General features: G+C 37.5%; 1 protein-coding gene and 1 long non-coding RNA gene across 15 annotated transcripts in view; one reads left to right on the top strand and one right to left on the bottom strand.

Moving 5' to 3' along the window:
- gria4a (glutamate receptor, ionotropic, AMPA 4a) overlaps positions 1–20,909 on the top strand; it is a 202,852-nt gene that overhangs the window by 85,743 nt on the left and 96,200 nt on the right. For 9 of the 10 annotated variants that reach the window (XR_012390439.1, XR_012390438.1, XR_012390437.1 and 6 more), the window contains 4 exon segments: positions 3,354–3,512; positions 7,182–7,349; positions 10,268–10,372; positions 10,499–10,606. Coding sequence is in view for 6 of the 10 variants with exons in the window: in XM_068213508.2 (XP_068069609.1) it covers positions 3,354–3,512; positions 7,182–7,349; positions 10,268–10,372; positions 10,499–10,606 (540 nt within the window). In the remaining 4 variants the exon portion in view is untranslated. 10 annotated transcript variants of the gene reach the window in all.
- LOC141377928 (uncharacterized) overlaps positions 1–20,909 on the bottom strand; it is a 163,357-nt gene that overhangs the window by 85,360 nt on the left and 57,088 nt on the right. For 3 of the 5 annotated variants that reach the window (XR_012391109.1, XR_012391110.1, XR_012391111.1), the window contains one exon: positions 16,948–17,092. This is a non-coding gene — a long non-coding RNA (uncharacterized lncRNA). Of the gene's footprint in view, positions 1–5,851; positions 6,410–16,586; positions 17,093–20,909 lie in introns of those variants that run through there. The other 2 variants (XR_012391113.1, XR_012391112.1) reach the window with 2 other exon arrangements.

Raw genomic sequence — 20,909 nt, 5'->3', positions numbered from 1 at the left:
TTCTCAGAATTATGAATTAACGGATCATATATCTGATTTTTATTTATTTTTATTTTCTAAATTTAGTTTTTTACATAATTTTTCGATTACGTCTTAAAGTTCTGCCTTTTTCTCAGTTGATAATATTTTTTTCCTTACAGTTCAGACTTTAAAAAATGTTAAAGAAAATATTTTTGGGCCATAAAATACTAAAAAGGTTTTAAAATTGCAGCTTTAAGCTTACAATTCTGACTTGACAAAACTATTTCTAAGATTTAGAAATATTAATTTATATTTTGCAATATCATGTTCATATCTCACAATTATTGTTTACTGATTTATTAATTATCTCACAATTCATACATGTTTCCATGCAATTCTGAGGGCAAAAAGATGTAGGAAAAAAACATTATATATATATATATATATATATATATATATATATATATATATATATATACACATATACATATATATATACATATACATATATATATATATATATATATATATATATATATATACATATATACATATATACATATACATATACATATATATATATATATATATATATATATACATATACATATATATACATATACATATATATATATATATATATATATATATATATATATATATATATATATATAATGTTTTTTCCTACATCTTTTTGCCCTCAGAATTGCATGGAAAAATGTATGAATTGTGAATATATATATTGGGGTTGGGCCTATCCATCACCGATGGCCAATAGACAACACAATGCTAAGCCGGCATCGATGATCCTCCGCCCCACCCACGTCGCAAACCTGCTCGCGAAAAACACACACTCAGGCCCCGTTTACACTAATACGTGTTAGTATTAAAATGCCACTTTAGAACGAAAATTATCCACATCCACACCGTTTTACCTAGCATTTCTGAACAGCCCTCCATCTGCTAACAATGCACAACACCTGACCACACACACACACATACACACAAACACTGTCATACGCTCCTCTGAGCTCCAGTGAGCAGTGCATGTTGGACAGTTTATCAAGGATATACCGCTGGATTGCGTCTCACTATAGTTGTTAAACGTGATATTCAGACATCCCAAGTCTCCCGGAAGTTCCGGGATTCTCTATGCATTTGCAGGACTCAATGTCCGCAAACGAGTGATAATCTCCCGGAAATCGCGCGTCTCCCTCCCGGTCCTCAAATCAGTCACTCACTATTCTCGCCTCAATTTTCAGACACATCGCGCGGACTCTATCAAACACCCCCCACCCACTCCCACCGCTTTTCACATGATGACGATGCCATCAGCCATCGCAATGTTTCACATTATACATCGTACGATGCCAAATTGGTCAACATTGCCCAACCCCTATATATATATATATATATATATATATATATATATATATATATATATATATATATATATATATATATATATATATATATATACACACACACACACACACACACACACACACACACACACACTAAGACAAACACTCCATATTAAATCTAATATATAAAATCAAAAAATATACGAGTCATTTCATATAAATTAAAAATCTATACATCTAACTTTGAATAATAAAACAAATAGTGTTATATATAGTTGTCATACCTGACAAAAGTCATGTTGCCTATCCAAGTTTTAGGAACAACACATAATAAGTTGACTTTTAGTTGATGATTTGGTATCAGAAGTGGCTTATATGAAAGGCGAAGGCCTCTAAATGACGCTTATTTGACCAAAATAAAATATGATCATGTCTTGATTTTGAATGATTTGATTAGGACAGTAAGCTCTGACTCTGCTTAGACTAAAGTCTCATCACTGAACAGAAATAATGTCCATTATAGAATATAAAGTCCTGCTGCAGTGGAGACAGAATGAATATTGTGTCTGACTCCATCATGAGCTTGGGGGACTGCATCCATACATCTCTGCACTGACTCAAATCACTGATTAATAAAGTCATCTGGAATGGCAGAGAAAGCGTTCCTGCAGGACTCCCAGAGCTCATCAAGACTCTTTGGATTCATCTTCAATGCCTTCTCCATTTTACCCCAGACATGCTCAATAATGTTCATGTCTGATGACTGGGCTGGCCAATCCTGGAGCAGCTTGACCTTCTTTGCTTTCAGGAGCTTTGATGTGGAGGCTGAAGTATGAGCAGGAGCGCTATCCTGCTGGAGAATTGTCCCTCTCCTGTGGTTTGTAATGTAATGGGCAGCACAAATGTCTTGATACCTCAGGCTGTTGATGTTGCAGATCTCTCGCACACCCCCATACTGAATGTAACCCCAAACCATGATTTACCCTTCACCAAACTTGACTGATTTCTCTTAGAATCTTGACTCCATGTGGGTTTCACTAGGTCTTCTGCAGTATTTGTGATGATTGGGATGCAGATCAACAGATGATTCATCAGGAAAAAATCTATCTTTTGCCACTTTTCCATATGATCTACTAGAAGTCACGTAATTATTTGCTCTTACAACTGGGATCGATGACAAGACTTTTGTTAGGTAGTGTGTGTGTGTGTGTGTGCATATATAAATTCAAATTTAATTGTTTGAAATTAGATCTAATAGCAATAGTTTCAGAAATGCCAATTAAACAAACTAAACCATCACATTAATTGTTAAACTGTACTATTATTTAAAGCATTACAGTAAAAATACATTAGTTTAAGGCATGGATGTCCAAACTCGGTCCTGGAGGGGCGATGCCCTGTAAAGTTTACTTCCAACCCCAATCAGACACACCTGGGCTAGCTAATCAAGCTCTTACTAGGCTTACTAGAAACATCCTTGCAGGTGTGTTGAGGCAAGTTGGAGCTAAAATTTGCAGGACACTGGCCTTCCAGGACTGAGTTTGGACACTCCTGGTGTAAGGCAACTGCAGTCACCTTTCTTAAATAAATCCTAACATGTCACCTAGCAACACCTAAAATACCTTAGCAACACTCTGAAAAGAAAAAGTCAACGTGAGAAGACAGTAAAGCCTAGCAACATGATGCCACATTTCCCACCTCTCAAATCTAAAAATCTATTTGGATGATAAATTGATCTGGAATGGAGGTTAATCTCACAGAATCTGCAGTGTGCTTCAGTTTCAAACAACCTGACTATGATGGACTGCTGAACCTGAACTTTGTTACGTGTGATTTATATCACTGCTTATTTGTGCTGTGCTTTAGCATTTGTTAGTGTGTCAGCATTTGGGACATTAAGTAATCTCATAAGTCACTCTGATTCGCATTCAATCAGTCAAAATCCCTTCTCCACCTCTTTATCTTTTCAATGAACTGACGTCATTATTTGCTCTCATTCTTATTTTCCCTCTCTCATTCACCCAACAGGGTTTTAAGGATATTTCTCTTGAGAGGTTCATGCACGGCGGGGCGAACGTAACTGGTTTCCAGTTGGTGGATTTCAGCAAACCGATGGTGATCAAACTAATGCAGCGCTGGAACAAACTAGACCAGAGGGAGTATCCGGGATCTGAAAGCCCACCCAGGGTAAACACAACCGCATTCAATCACCACATAATTAAATCCAAACACAAACACCAGAATGACAAACCGTAAGAATGAGTAGCATCCATTGAGAGAGTCATTTATTTGCACTGGTTTTATTTTAAGCTGTTGTTTTAGCATCTAATTCGCTAAATGAATCAGGCAAACATGCGTAAAGATTTGGGCTAAACGCTGTTGAGTACATTAGCAGGGTAATTCCTTATCTGCTCAAACAGCAAATAGCCAAAACTAGGTAGGGATTCCCATTCCGTAATCCTGTCAGACACATGTGGAAGAATTCCAGTCACAGATGTTTAGCCAATCAGACTGTGACATGGCATATTATTCATCAAGCTTTAGCCAATGAGATTCATGGAGCAGCTGCCCAGCAATATTTGAGTCAATTACACCATGACAGACTGCAGCCGGAGACATATTTGAACCTGCCTGTTGAGGAACGTGTGAAATGCAGCCAAAAGCGATGTCTCCATCCACATATTTTTATTCAAGTTTTAGTATGTCACAATAATACATAATGCAAATTAATAAACACCAAGATGTCCATAAGTTTTAAAAATAAATTAAGAAATATTCTGATAGGATAAAGTTTTATCTGATAAGCAAAAATACAGATACACAAACACATTTACTAAATAAACTCCAGCATGCACATCAAATAAATCATGTGATTTAGTTTGAACAGATCGTGATGATAAAAATGTGTGTGATTGGACAAAGCGTCAACATCCCTCTCTCTCTCTCTCTCTCTCATGGAGCAAATACGAAAGTAGGGATGCAACGATTATAAATTTTGGTTGTACGATTATAATCTAAGAAATAATCACGATTATTTGCATTCATTAATTTCAAAACCCCACTAGTTTAAAGCTAGTTTAATATTATTTAAATTTTTTAAGTCTTGTAGTTCAGACCCAACTAAATATTTGTTGTCGTTTTAATCGTTTAAGTTTGTTTGATTGAATATATAAAAATCTGTATTATTATCAATGCAGTTAATAGGTAAAATTGCTCATTCAATGTGTTTTTGGTCATTGTCAATATCAATGCACCAGCAAAAATAGAACCAGCGGTGAAACTAATCGCACTACTTTAATAAAGCACTGCTTCTCCGTGCAGTATGAAAGCTCTAATCTGTTAACATGAACGGCAAAAAAAAACACGCTCTGCCCACGCCTGCAGTGTGAAACAGGCTTGAGTCTTTCAGCACTCTCTCCGAAAACACTCGGTTGGTCTCAGCTGGCATTGGCCACGTGATCGCTCTTATCAGCGCTATTATTTGTAACTTTAAGTGGGTTTGCAAACCTGTGTACTTTCCATTGCTTTCCTCAAACTTTAGCCGTTTTAAGATACAAGATGTGCAGCATCTAAAACTACGGATACTGGAAGCCTGTGCTGGTATTTCTCCTGCCGTGTTGCTATCAGTGTTTAAAGAGTTGGAGAAGAGGGTTGCATTGATAATCCAACACAATGGGCAGCACTTTGAACACATTTTATAAGTATCATATTAATATTACCAACCATTCCCATTTTATTAAGGTGTATCCATATAAATGGCCCACCCTGTAGTACAAAACCAGTCACATGTGGTCAGAACACAAACAAGTTGCAATGAAGTATCAAGTGCTTCTTAAAGAAAAGCCCTTCTAAGCAAAATGCTAGCAGGACGCACGAACAAAAAAGGAGCGCTTGGCCACGCCTACTTGTAGCTTCATTTGCACTTTTCAGAAACATATGGGTGATGTCACGGATACTACATCCGTATCTTTTACAGTCTATGGATTGGACATCATCAGGGCCAGACGGAATCTGCGGACGTTTTTTTGCTATTTCTGCAGAGAATTTTGGTAAAAATCTGCGGATTTCTGCGGAATTATTTTGGGAGTATCCAGCGGAGTATCATAACTAAAACCTTAACATATAAAATAAAAAGTAACAAATTACTGAATAAAAACTGAATAAATTCTGATTTACACATTTACTCAATTAAATAAACAGAATTATAATGATGGGCTAAAAATCTGCAGAAATCCTGTGTGGGCCTAGACATCATTAATGGACAAACTAGCATTTTGAGTACATTGTAAAACATCTGAAATGTTGTTTTGCTTGTTCTAAAATGCTTCAGCTAAAGTCCATCATCACAGTGCTTCAGTATTATTATATTAGTATTCCCTCTAGAACTGTCTTGAGTATCTGTCTGCGCTCCCATAGAGCACCTCACGCCCCCAAAAGCCACCTCATTGCGTTCACTGTGTTTTGCCTTTATCTTGAGGCGCAACTCATTTATTATAGAAGAAAATAGTCCCACAGTGGCTTCTCTTACCTCAAAACTACATTTTTATTTTTGATATTTGCCACAAGGTTATAATGAAAAGACAGTTTTGTTCTCGTTGACTCATTGGGTAGAAACAATGCTTCATTCATAAATGATTTATCCAATATTCAAGCTTTGCATACAAATCTAATTCACATCTTTGTATGGAAACATAGCTACCGTTTAAATTGAAGTTAGCTATTCAAACAACAAATCCGCAGCCTTAAGAGGAACTGGTACCCAGAGACTGATGCTTATTTTTCCCAGAACAAACGCATTTAAAGAAAACCTTGCAAATGAGTGCAATAAAAAAACTTTCCGGGCACAAGTTGAAATAAATCAAATAATGAGCTCTGGAAGCACCACGCAAAAAGGGTTACAGTTCACCCTAACTGGAAAACAAAACAAATGTACTCATTAAGATGATCTTGTGCTGCATAAACTTCACCTCGTCCTCCTTTCCTCAGTTCAAGAACGTTGCTTTTGCCATCAGTTAATAATATAGGGCTCCTTCTCTACTCCCATTGATTGGCGCTTCCATCCTGCAGTCCCAGCCATAAATTATCTAGGGAACATCAGACCAATCTTTACGGGTTCATTAGAGCACACTTTACAAGCGAGAGCCTTGACTATCTCCATCTTTCGCTCGCTCTTGATTTTCCTCATTTCACTTGCCGACTCCCACTTTAATGATTGTAGTTTGTTTTTGTCTTTCCCTCAATGTTAATTGGATGTTATTATGCCTCTGCTACAACCATAAATCTTGATTTCCGCTGATCAAGTTCATTCATAAAGACTGGTGTCAGTGTGGACCCAGCCGCTGAGACTCCTTCGGTTTTATTGGACTGGATTTCCTCATGCAAATAGCCCAGCTTTTGTATTTGTTTATGGAAATAAGAAGAAATGAACATCCATTTTGATTATTTGAGGTTGAGCCTTTTTTTTTTTTTTTTTTACTTACTGCCGGTGGTACCTCATAAAGAGAAAAGCAATGAGATCCCGGCACTGTTTTCCCCAGCAATCTCTCTGAATCTTTACTGCTTTGTAGCAACAATCTGTACTGCTTTACAGCTAAATAGCTTTTCCAGTAACAAGTAGTGGCGTTGCTACATTGCAGTTTTATGTCACACTGCATTACGCGCACAGCCTTACAAGCCAGCAGGCAGTGGCAATAATCAATGCGTTCACCTAGAATGCCCCCTCTGTTGCATTTACATTTACTTTAGGTGCTAGGACAGCTTGACTGAGTATTATATTTGATATGGGATTGTAAACAGGAAGCACGGGTAATGTAGTGTGAATGAAATTAAGACGCAGCTTTCCTTTCACCTCTTCAGTATACATCATCATTGACGTATGATGGTGTACTAGTGATGGCGGAGGCATTTCGGAATCTGCGTAGACAGAAGATCGACATCTCTCGCAGAGGCAATGCTGGAGACTGCCTGGCCAACCCAGCTGCTCCTTGGAATCAGGGAATCGACATGGAACGAACTCTGAAACAGGTGAGAGCGGGGTGGAATTCTGTAAGACTGGTGAGAGTTGATCAGGCAATGTAACCCAGGTAAAAGTGGGTGGCAATCTGTATGACATGTTGGAGTGGGCGGGACTCTACACAACAGGTGGGAGTGGGCAGGACTGTGGGATTTTGCACAACCGATCGAAGTGGGAGGTACTAGGCACAACAAGTGGGAGTAGGATGGACTCTACATGACAGATGGGAGTGGGAGGGACTGGGATTCTGTATAGCAGATGGAGTGGGCGGTACTTTGCACAACAAGTGGAAGTAGGCAAAAATCTACATGACAGGTGGGTGTGGCCAGGACTGTGCAGGATAGGTTTTAGTGGGAGGGACTCTGCACAACAGGTGGGTGAGGGTGGGACTCTACACAACAGGTGGGTGAGGGTGGGACTCTACACAACAGGTGGGTGAGGGTGGGACTCTACACAACAGGTGGGTGAGGGTGGGACTCTACTAAACAGGTGGGAGTGAGATTTTACACCACAGGTGGGAGTAGGTGGAGTTCTACACAACAGGTGGGAGTGGGTGGGACTCTACACAACAGGTGGGAGTGTGTGGGACTCTACACTACAGGTGGGAGTGTGTGGGACTCTACACTACAGGTGGGAGTAGGTGGGATTCTACACAACAGGTGGGAGTGTGTGGGATTTTACACTCCAGTTAGGAGTAAGTGGAATTCTACATAACATGTGGGAGTAGGTGGGACTCTAAACAGGTGGGAGTGGGCTGAACTCTACACAACAGGTGGGAGTGGGTGGGACTCTACTAAACAGGTGGGAGTAGGTGGGATTCTACCCAACAGGTGCAAGTGGGCTAGACTCTAAACAAAGAAATGGGAATTAGCGGGACTCTACATGACAAGTGGGAGTGGGCAGACTGCGTCACAACTAGTGGGATTGGACGGAACTCTACAAAACAAGTGGGAGTGGGCAGGAGCCTAAACAACAAGTAGGAAGGACTCTACATGACAAGGGGGTGTGGGTGGGATACTACACAATAGGGAGTGGGTGGGGTTCTACATAACAGGTGGTACTCTGTGCAACAGGTGGTAGCAGGTGGGATACTGTACAGCAGGTGCTTGTATAACATGAGAACTGTTGTTTTGAGGGTGAACCAGATGAGAATTGATGGTATGCTGTGTGCCAGGTGATATTTGAAGGTATTCCATAAGCCAGGTGAGAGGGGTGGGAATTTGTGCATTTGGTGGGAGCCTGCATGACAAATCAGAATTGATAGTGCCGAGTCAAATAAGAGCTGATGTGATGCTGTGAGCCAGGTAAGAGTGGGCAAGACTTTGTAGAACGAGTAGAAGCCTGGGCAGGAGATGAAAGTTGAAGGAATGTCATCACCCAAGTGAAATAGGGTGGTATTCTGTAAAACAAGTGAGAGGGGGTGGAAATCCATACAACATTTGGAATTAGACAGGACTCTGAAGTGGGAGTGGATGGGAATCTGTATAAATGGTGGGATTGAATGAGAAGTTGAACCACAGGTGAGACGGGGTAGAATTTTGTGAAACTTGTTGGAGTTTGTAAGAATCTGTACCATTCAGTTGGGAGATGGGTGGGAATGGCTGGGGTTCTCTGTACGACTGGTCAGAGTGGGCGACTGGGGACTGTGTGAGACATTATGTGCAACTAGTGGGGATAAAAAGGACTGTAGGCAGCTCCAACGGGATGGCAGGGCACCATGTGAACTTGGTTGTGAACTTACAACATACAAGTTACGACACAAGCCAGAAGAGTTAATAGGGGTGGATAGGACTCTGTATGATAAGTGGGAGTGGATGAGACTATGTTGGGGTGTTAGTCTGTGCAACTGGTGGTAGCAGGTGGGTTACTGTACAGCAGGTAGGAGCTTGTATAACATGAGAATTGATGTTTTGAGGTGAACCAGATGCGAATTGATGGTATGAGGTGAACCAGATGAGAATTGATGGTATGCAGTGTGCCAGGTAATATGTAAAGGCATTCCATGAGTCAGGCGAGAGGGGTGGTACTATGTGCAATTGACAGGACTGGGTGGGACTCTGTTAAAAAAAAAAAAAAGGGGTGAAAGTGGGTGGAAGCCTTTATGACAAGTGAGAATTGATAGTGCTGAGGCAAATGAGAGCTGATGTGATGCTGTAAGCCAGGTAAGAGTGGGCAAGACTTTGTAGAACGAGTAGAAGTCTGGGCAGGAGTTGAAAGTTGAAGGTATGTCATCACTCAAGTGAAATAGGGATGGGATTCTGTAAAACAAGTGAGAGGGGGTGGAAATCCATACAACATTTGGGATTAGACAGGACTCTGGAGTGGAAGTGATGGGAATCAGTACAAACGGTGAAAGTGAATGGGAAGTTGAACCACAGGTGGGACAAGGTAGAATTTTGTGCTAGATGTAGGAGTTGTGGTAATGATGAGGGGGTTCTCTGTACGACTAGTCGAAGTGAGCAACTGGGGACTGCATGAGACACTGTGTGCAACTAGTGGGGATGAAAAGGACTATAGGCAGCTCCAATGGGATGGCAGGGCACTATCTGAAAGGTGAGAGCAGCAGTAAGACTTCATGATGCTGCCTGAATGCTGAGATTTGGTGGAAATGTTAAAATTGGTGAAGCTATAACAGGTCAGGCTTTGTGGGACACGGTCTGAAAAATTGAAGTAGGTCGGATTCATGACAGGTCAGGATGGGAGGGACAATGTACATCAGATGGGATGAGCTTGAATGGTAACACACGTAAAACTGTGTGGGTCACTGTACAAAAGGTGAGAGTGGGACATTGGGAAAGATACTTGGGGCAAAATGTTCAGCATGTTACAATAACTGTCTCAATAACTGTCAATAACAGACTCACCATGCTCACCAAATTGACATATATAATCTTACTAAGATTTTTTTTATGTGTGTGTGCATGTAAAGGTGAGAATCCAGGGTCTCACGGGAAATATCCAGTTTGATCATTATGGACGTCGAGTCAACTACACCATGGACGTCTTTGAGCTAAAGAGTAACGGCCCCCGCAAGGTCAGACACTAAACACAACACGCTTGCAACACACAAGCAAACATTTATACAGACACAAGTCGTAATTTTACCCAGAAGCTCAGAAACACACACAGGATTGATCACCCTATCGTCTATCATCTGCAGATCGGTTACTGGAACGACCTGGATAAATTGGTACTCGTCCAGAATGAGCTCTCTATGGGCAATGACTCCGCAATGGAGAACAGGACGGTTATCGTCACAACTATAATGGTAATGTACTCACAACCATCTACATACAGTCTGACACACATAGCGCCATCTAGAGTTGTACTTAAATAACTCTCACTTTCATTGCTCTCGATGAATGTACTGGTGAGAGAAACCAGGAAAGAATGCGAGCCAGTGAAAGAGAGAGAAAGAGAGCTGACTGTGCATCAGTTCATGTTTAGCGTGTTAAAATCATCAGTTTAACCACTGAAAAAAAGTTGATACGTTTGAGATTTGTGATTAACACTAGAACCACCAGAGGTTCTTGTATACCTAAAACTTTCAGTGTGGGTAAAATTTACACATGCACAAATAAAAAAAAAAAACACATATTAATTTGCTGTATTATGCCACTGTGTTACAGAGGTGTCTGGGGTCATGAAATGATAATGTCTAGTCATCAACAATATTCTGTTGTTTTAGTTCAAGACTTTTTATGCAGGTTAATCACTTTCAGAATGGAAGGCTATAAGCTAAAGTCTGCACTAACAAGGAGAGTTAGAAGCAAGAAATACACATTTGGGTAGGATTACATTATTATTATTACAATGCAATGTCATTAATAATATATTAAGATAACCCATGTTATTTAAATGACTAAACTAGACTATACACAATAATAAACAATAATTTCCCACACTGCATAAGATGTAGGGTGCAGTGGAAAAATTTAAGTGTAGACCTTCACCTAATTAATTATTCATTTGTTTACTAATTTACAGTATAAAAAGAGAACAACAATAACATTTGAACATTCGTTAGTCGGCTAAAACACCTAAATATGATCTTGTGTTGTGTCTCAGAGGGTTTGGATCACTGTCAGATGAACCCGTCAGATACAGAGGCGAACCCGAATGCATCACTTACTTTCACCACCATCAGCCTTTATGCCCTTTTGTGCTTCTAATACCCAATCAGCATTCACAAATTGCATTCTTCATGTAGAAGGATGGAAAACCAAAACAACATATGTAATGCAAAAGAGGAAAATAAACTACAAGTCAGGATACTATAACTAAAATTAGCTTTAAGGGCGTACTCGCACTATGTACAGCACGCATGTCCCCACTCTCGTCTTCCATGACGGCCCGCACTCACATTGTATTCGTGCCCGAGCACACTTACGTCATCGATGATGCGCTGTTCAGTAAGAAGCGCTCTCGCTCAGCACAGTGGAGATTTCTTTAGTTATATAGTTTTAGTTGTTTGATATACAGTGACGCAGACAAATATTTCGCCGAACAGATCCGCCACTTTTGATGCTCATAAACAATCTTAAAGTCCTTGTGCTGCAGAAATTAAGAGGTTTGCTAAAGGTGCAGCTGTCGTGCAGTGAGGGGTTTGCGTCTTTAATAATCTACAACAGTTTGTGTTTATTGAACAGTAAGATTGATAAATACATATCAAACAGTCCCTTAAAAGTCACGTCTCGTCTTCAGTTTTGGGCTCAGCTGCACTTTGCACTCACACTACAAGCATACCATGTCAAAGCCCAAGTGAACCGCGCTCTGGCACACCTCTTCAGGCTGGCCAAGTGATCCATGCCTGAGCCCGATTCAGAGCACTCACACTTCTCAAACGATCCGGGAGACAGGCCTGAGGAGGGTTCGGATAGCATAGTGTGAGTGCGCCCTTAAGTTTAAACCAAAAGGTCTGTTTACTAAGCAGGTTTGAATCCTAAATTCACAGGGACAACATCCCAGAGTATCCTTAGAGAGGAAGGTGGCCAAAATGGCATTGAAGAATCTGATTCAACTACTAGTTCGAATAATCGAAGAATCCATATAACTACTAGTTCGAGCTCTAGATGAAATTGTTAGCTTCCAACCAAAGCCAGTCATTTTTTCTCACCGTTACACCCCATTCACACGGGGCGTCAGCGTCAACACTTCCCATTCACTTTGAATGGGTGATGTCACTGCATTGTGGATCCGTTGGCGCCGCTTCCGAAGCGTTGCTCGCTGCAGAAGTTGGGACAAGCTCAACTTTTCAAGCACCGATGGAAGCGTCAGCCAATCAGATCGCTGTATGCAAATACACCAGCTCAGACAGTGGCCTATTGCTGACTGAATTTCATTGGCTGACGCTTCTATGACAATCGCTTCAGCCCCAACTTCAAACACGCCTTCAGTCAAGCGATGACGCTGAAGCCTCGTGTGAATGGGCCGTTAGGAAGTGTTAGGTAGCGCAGAGAAGGCTTGAGTCCACATTTGTAAAGTAAAGACTTCACATCTTTATGGTCGGCGCAAAGTTTTAGAACATCAGGGCAATAATCCTTAAAGATATGCATCTTATGGCCATCATACAGCAGCTCACCCTTTTTGTGAGATTCAAGGATTACCAAGTCCTTCATTTAAAAGCTATGAAATCGCAGAATGACAGGTCAGGGTCTCTGCCCTGGTGCAGGTTTAGGTGTGAGGCTACTGTGAGCTCTGTGCAGTTCGGGTGGTAAAGGTTAACACCTGGGAACCAAGGACATTGACAAGAAGCTGAGGAAAAAAGTTATCAGTCACGGCCCCTCGATTGATTTGGGTAAGCCCACAATTCGAATATTTTGGCGCCGGCTGCGACTCTCAAGATTGAAGACTTTAGCTTTTAGCCACTCGTTGTCCTTCTGGAGCCTCGAACACGTAGCATCGAGGTGATCGAGCTGCTGACTAATCTCTGTAGCACCGGAATCAAGGTTTCCGATGCGAAGATTATGATCAGCCACCGTGGATTGAATGCTATCTAGTTTGGCCAAACTTTTAAAAGATGTTTTGAAGTCTTCAGCGATTGAGGCTCTAAGGTCGTCATGTAACGCACAAATCTCGGCTAACGTGAAGTTAGTATTCTGCAAAAGAGAGCTTTCTCCTTCTTTATTGAGCTCTCTGCCCCTTCCTTTTGACATTTCAAAAGCAAATTAAGTCACAGAACAGTAGATAAACGAACACTGTCAGATACCAACAAATTGATGTTAAAAGACAAAACGGAAAAGTTTTTTGGGAGCGGACCGGGCGCACGTCTATTCCTCAGAGCTCTCACAAATTGCATTCTTATACTACTTCAGTAAGTGAAGGGCACTGCCTAGTAACGTGTAAAATGAAAACATAAGCAGCCTATAAGTAGAGACATTATATTGACTCTATTTTGCGCTTGTTTTTGTAATTTTAGACCTTCCAATTCAGTTGCCAACGGGAGAAATAATAAACAGTTAAAAATGGTCAGTCTACTTGCTCTACAAACAAGCGTGTTCATGACTACACGTGAAAAGTTTAATAATATAAGAAGAAAATTTCTGTTTGTAAATGTTTATTTAATTGTAAATGTTTTATATTAGCAACGCAGTGGCGCAGTAGGTAGTGCTTCACAGCAAGAAGGTCGCTGGCTCGAACCTCGGCTCAGTTGGCGTTTCTGTGTAGAGTTTGCATGTTCTCCCTGCCTTCGCGTGAGTTTCCCCCGGGTGCTCCTGTTTCCCCCACAGTCCAAAGACATGCTGTACAGGTTGGGTATTTGGGTATTGGGTAGAATTGGGTAGGCTAAATTGTCCATAGTGTATGAGTGTATGTGTGTGGCTGTTTTCCAGAGATGGGTTGCAGCTGGAAGGGCATCCGCTGCGTAAAAACATGCTGGATAAGTTGTTGGTTCATTTCACTGTGGCGACCCCGGATTAATAAAGGGACTAAGCCGACAAGAAAATGAATGAATGAATTTCAGTTTGAGACCTAGTATGCGATTTCAGATGCAGCCAATCACTTGGAGGCTTGAATGCTTTATTAAAAGCTCTGTTATGTGCTATTGTAAAAAAAAAGTGATGGGTAAAAATTGACCCCATGGCGGTTCTAGTGTTAAATTTCGCATAAAAATACACCATGGTAGCCATCATTTCCAACAAATGGCCATAGTTCCAGCAGTCACTGTTAAGCCGATGTCCACTAGCAGACTCAAAACAGCCTGATTTTGGTCAGCCGTGTCACACCTACCAACAGTTTTTTGCAGATCTGTCAAACTCAACGATTAATAATGGATGAGATGACAGTCTGAACAACTGCCTGTGACATTTCCATCCTGTTCTGTCACGGATTGCCGAAATAAGACCAGGAGCCCCATGCCAGCAAATTATAACAGACTGAATTAAACTACAACAATGCACAAAACATACTGCTGTTCCCTCCCTGTCAGTTCTTTAGCCCGAGAACATTTGCATTTACATTAATGCATGTGATATATATACATTTTTATTTGCCCAAAGCAGCTTACATTGCATTCGTGCATATCTCGGGAATAGAAGCAGTGACCTTTCTGTAGTGTTTAAGCTAGAATTATGCCATCTCACACACTCACGAATCTGGCCGGTCACTTTTAAGGCCACGAGGGCCGCCTACTTACTGACTCGGATGATTTCAGACCCGCTAAAAGTTGCATTTGTGTCAAGGGAATTAACAATAAAAGTTGAGTCACTATCTGACATCTGATCCTCAAATAACTTGAAAATACACGAGTGGGACACCAACAAACATTTTCAGAAGCTTTGGCAATTTAAAATAGACACGCTTTAAGTGTTCATATTTTCTATATCAAGGATTTGATCATTCTGGTTTTTATATTTGTAAAAATGTGATGTTTTTATATTTATTTCCTAACTTTCTATTCTTCTATAACTTTATTGTCAATATTTAGTCATATTTGTGATTATTTCTATTTTCTATTTACCTTAAAGCACTATTAAAAAGATACAGAACATAGGATTATAATAAAATATGCATATTACTATTTGCATTAATATTCATGTTAAATACCAAATATCTTTATTCATTTTTTAAAATAATTTTAAAGCTCAACTCAAGTGTTCCCAAATCTTTCTGAATGGTTTCATGCACGTTGCCTTGTTAATAGTGTCCTATGAACATCTTTTGCATTCATTTTCTCCAGGTTTTTAATTTTTTTTCTAGAAAATATTTGAATATAGTTCAACTATAGTTGTTGGTGGATGAATACCTTCAATGTAAAATCTGAATAGGAGAAAACTTGGTATTCTTGATTTACTTAACTAATCATTTTAAAAGCAGCATGTTTACTCACACATATTAAGTCAACTAATTGTTTTAAAAGCGACAGGTTTACTCACTTATTTTAAGTAAAGTTAACTAATGATTTTAAAAACAACAGATTTCCTCACTTATTTTAAGTAAAGTCTACTAATCGATTTAAAAACAACAGGTTCACTCAATTATTTTAAGTACTCAACTTATTTTATTAGCAACAGGTTTACTCACTTATTTTAAGTAAAGTCAACTAATCGATTAAAAAGCAACAGGTTTACTCACTTATTTTAAGTAAACTCAACTAATAATTTTAAAAACAACAGATTTACTCACTTATTTTAAGTAAAGTCAACTAATCGTTTCAATAAGAAGTTTAGTCAACTATTTTAAGTAAAGTCAACTAATCGCTTTAAAAGCAACAGGTTCACTCAACTATTTTAAGTGATCAACTAATTTTATTAGCAACAGATTTACTCACTTAAAGTAAGGTCAACTAATCGCTTTAAAAGCAACAGGTTTACTCATTTTAAATACTCAACCAATAATTTTATTAGCAACAGATTTACTCACTTATTTTAAGCCAAATAATTGCTTTAAAAACAACAAGTTTACTCATTTTAAGTAAAGGCAACAATCCTTTTAAAAGCAACAGGTTCACTCGCTTTAGTTAAAGTCAACTACAACTTAAAACAACTGCTTTAAACAGATCATATTCATAGCACATTTTCTATTTATTTACATTAAAAAAGTATCCAAAAAGTATCGTATAATTTCATTAATATGAAAAGACAAAGAACTAATGTCTTCGTCTTAAAGTGATGGAACACAGACTAGTTTCAAAAAGTAAGTTTTAGTAACACGGAAATGTACTTTATTTGACAGGATTCTGAATTAGGGGTAGCTGAAAGCCTTACGTGACAGAAAGAAAGAAAGAAAATCAATTCCTCTTTTTCTTTCTTGAAATATTTTATTTAGTTGTGTGCCCACATGTAATCAAACAATTAAACATGGGTAACATGTAGAATATTACTTATAAAAGGAAAATGGCAACTATCATCTTCGGCATCTTGGGCTTAAATGGGTTATTGAGCTGTGTATGATAGACAAGTGTAACAAAAATGATTACTTTTATAATTAATAACAGCATGTTCTTCGAACATTATTTTAAGCTTTTCAATTTCTTTGCATTTAGTGTTTAATGACAATGGTGGCTGCCTCAGATTAACTGTAGTCACACTGGTATTTTGGGTTGAAGCTATGGCTACTGTGGTCAGTTCTGTAAGGGTTTATTTAAGGGAAAAGAGCGATAGCGAATTATACCTTAGCAGGCTCCTCCTCTCTCTCTCTCTTTCTTTCTCCTTCTCTTTTTTCTTTTCTGCCGTGCGCTTTTTAAGGCGATGGAGAATTTTACATCTGCAGGATCGTCCTCGTTTCCATCGATGCTAAAGAATCCGCTGTTCAGACACTGAGAGAGACAGAAGAGGACGAGGCATCAGAAAAAAGTGTAATGATTCAGCTGTTCTCTCTCTTCAGCTGGGACTGCGGCGTTAAACACATTCACTAACATTCATCCCACGTACTTGAGGTGCAAACCAAGGGTGTAAAAAGCAGATTTGTGGGTATTTTCGATTTGTCTTTCTGTGATTGCTTGCCCTTGCCTTGTGAATAACACATTTGGCATTTAAAGGCATCATCAAATGCAAAATGGCCCAATTTACTTTGCTAACAAATGTGTGTTCTGTCATTGAGCTCTATTGAAGTGCACTAGACTGTAAAAAGGGATTATTTTACTTCACTTTAAAAAGCTGGTAAACTAATTGCATTAGAAGTGTAATTGGGGTAACCCACTGTAGCTTGTAACTGTTACGTTGATTTTCGTTGATCATTCACATTTCATTTTAATTCACGTTCTTATTCAGTTAATTCACTTAGACATTTATTTTAAAATTCAGGTTTAATCAGGTTTAAGTAGTCAACTAATCGTTTACTCATTTTAAGTAAAGTCAACTAATCGTTTTAAAAGCATCAGGTTTACTCACTTCTTTTAAGTAAAGCCAACTAATCACTTTTGAGGTTTACTCATTTTAAGTAAAGTAAATTAATAATTTTAAAAGAAAGAGGTTTACTCACTTACTTTAATTAAAGTCAACTAATCATTTTACCAGTTTACTCACGTATTCTAAGTAAAGTCAACTAATCATTTTACAAGTTTACTCACTTATTCTAAGTAAAGTCAACTAATCATGTTTAATTCAAAAGGTTTACTCACTTATTCTAAGTAAAGTCAACTAATCATGTTTAATTCAAAAGGTTTACTCACTTATTCTAAGTAAGGTCAACTAATCGTTTTAAAAGCAACAGGTTTAAGTAAAGTCAACCAATTGTTTTAAAAGCATCAGGTTTAAGTAAAATCAACTAATCATTTTAAAAGCAACAGGTTTACTCACTTATTTTAAGTAAAGTCAACTAATAGTTTTGTCAACTAATTGATTAAAAAGCAATGGTTTTACTACACTTTTTAAAAGTAAAGTCAACTAATCATTTTACAGGTTTACTCACTTATTTTATGTAAAATCAACTAATCGTTTTGAAAGCAACAGGTTTACTCACTTATTTTAATAAAGTCAATTAATCATTTTAAAACCAACTGGTTTACTCACTTATTCTAAGTAAAGTCAACTAATCGTTTAAGTAAAGTAAACTAATCCATTTAAAATCCTCAGGTTTAAGTAAAGTCAACTAATTGTTTTACCAGTTTACTCACTTATTCTAAGTAAAGTCAACTAATTGTTTTAAAAGCAACAGGTTTAAGTAAAGTCAACTAATTGTTTTACAGGTTTACTTATTTTAAGTAAAGTCAATTAATCATTTTAAAAGCAACAGGTTTACTCGCTTATTTCAAGTAAAATTAACTAATCGCTTTAAAAGCAACAGGTCTACTCACAAATTTAAAGTCAACTTATTTTAAAAGCAACAGGTTTACTCACTTATTTTAAGTAAAGTAAACTAATCGTTTTAAATTAAACAGGTTTACTCATTTATTTTAAAGTAATAATTTTTTACAGTGTACATCTTATTTAAAAATGCCTATGAAGAGTGAATGCATACGTATATGTGAACAGATCCATATGGCTATATTTTTTTCCTATTCATATACACATCATCAAATGCGTCTGGATGTTTGTAATCAGTATTTGGTACCAAATGACATTGAATCTCATTTAGTCTCTTTTTTATTTTATGTTACATTTGCACAATCATGAGTGCAAGCAATAAGCTGCAGTAGACTGATTGGCCACCAGTGTCACTAATAATTATAGTTTCTCAAATATACATGAAGCCTCCTGAAAGTATGAAGGAAATTGGAGAATTATGGCACATTGCTGATTTTCTGTTGCCTTTTCAATGTCTTGAGATAGGTCAGGTTTGTGTTTCATGCAGGTTGTATCAGATGAGATGGCGTTTTCAGTGTTTTTGTTGAATGAACAAGGATCACAATGTGGAGCAAACAAAGTGATTTTATTACCATTGATCGAAATGTTATCTATTTTATGTTTTGAACTTCTTACATTTTTTTATATTATCACATTATAATGTTAAAATGTAAAACAGTTTTTTAAATTTGTTTTAGCCTCTTAAGGCCCAAGGTGTTTTTTTACATGCATTTTTTATTTCTCTTTGCTGTTTAGGCTTATTGGAACCTGATTAGAATAAAAAGTTAAGTTTCATCTTTTGATATGATGTACTTTTAGAAAAAAAATGATGTCCATACATGTGAACTCGTGGTCCGAATTTACATAAAACACTGATTTTTGGAATGCATGTTTTTTTTTTTTTTTTACTACTAGAGAGTAAAAACAGCATTTTTTCCCCATTTTGGACAGTTAAAATGGTGTTTGGGACTTTTAATATGCCGCAAAACAGTTGCAGGATGACACTGTGTGTCTGTAACAAAATATAAAACATTTAAAGTATTTTAAACAGCCACTTAAGAGCTAAAATGTGCTGTCCACGTATGTGGACACTCAAGCCCTAGGAGGTTAAACATGCATATAAATTATGCTCTGGGAAATTCATGGAATAATATATAAAACGTAATAAAACTGTATTTATGAATATATAGTCAAGCCCGAAATTCATTTCAATTTCTGTTTAACGTAGAGCAGATTTTTTCAACACATTTCTAATCACAATAGTTTTAATTACTCATTTCTAATAACTGATTTATTTTATCTTCGCCATGATGACAGTAAATAATATTTTACAGATTTTTTAAGACACTCCTACAGCTTAAAGTGACATTTAAAGGCTTAACTAGGGTAATTAGGTTAACTAGGCAGGTTAGTGTAATTAAGCAAGTTATTGTATAACAGTGGTTTGCTCTGTAGACTATCGAGAAAAATATATAGCTTAAAGAGGCTAATAATTTTGTTCTTAAAATGGTGTTCAAAAAATTTAAAACTGCTTTTATTCTAGCTGAAATAAATCAAATAAGACTTTCTCTAGAAGAAAAAATATTATCAGTCATATTGTGAACATTTCCTTGCTCTGTTAAACATCATTTGGGAAATATTTAAAAAAGAAAAAAAAAAATCAAAGGGGGCTAATAATTCTCTGTAATAAAATAAAATGACACACACACACATACATATATATACATACATACATACATACATACATACATACATATATATATATATATATATATATATATATATATATATATATATATATATATATATATATATATATATATATATATATATATATATATATATATATATATATATATATAAATAAATAATGGTAAATATAAAGTTTTTTTTTTTTGGTTAGACGTTACAATAAGGTTCCATTATTTAATGTTAATTAATTTATTACTTGAACTAAGAATGAACAATACTTGTACAGTATTTAATCATTTGTTAGTAAATTAATAAATTGACCTATTAATGCATCATTAAAACCCAAAGCTGTGCTTGTTAAAATTTAAAACAAACAAACAAAAAGATTTTAAATCTCAATGAGACTTTCTTGTTTAATAAAGTAAAAAAATAAAAAATAAATACAAATTAGTTGATGCATCGAATGAACAATGAACAACTGTATTCCCATTAACAAAGAAAATACCAAGGTCCAATCTCAATTCCACCCCTTAGCCACTCCACCTACCCCTTCGAAAGAAAGCGCAAAACAAGGGGTAGGGGTAAGGGGAAGGTCTAAGGGGTAGAATGGTCTCCCAATTCTCTTTAGCTTGAAGGCGTAGGACTATAGGGAAGGGG

Source organism: Danio rerio, chromosome 15 (assembly GCF_049306965.1).
Source record: "Danio rerio strain Tuebingen ecotype United States chromosome 15, GRCz12tu, whole genome shotgun sequence".
NCBI classification, from domain to species: Eukaryota; Metazoa; Chordata; class Actinopteri; order Cypriniformes; family Danionidae; genus Danio; species Danio rerio.
The sequence above is the reverse complement of the archived record's forward strand: the minus strand, read 5'-3'. Positions and strand labels throughout refer to the sequence as shown.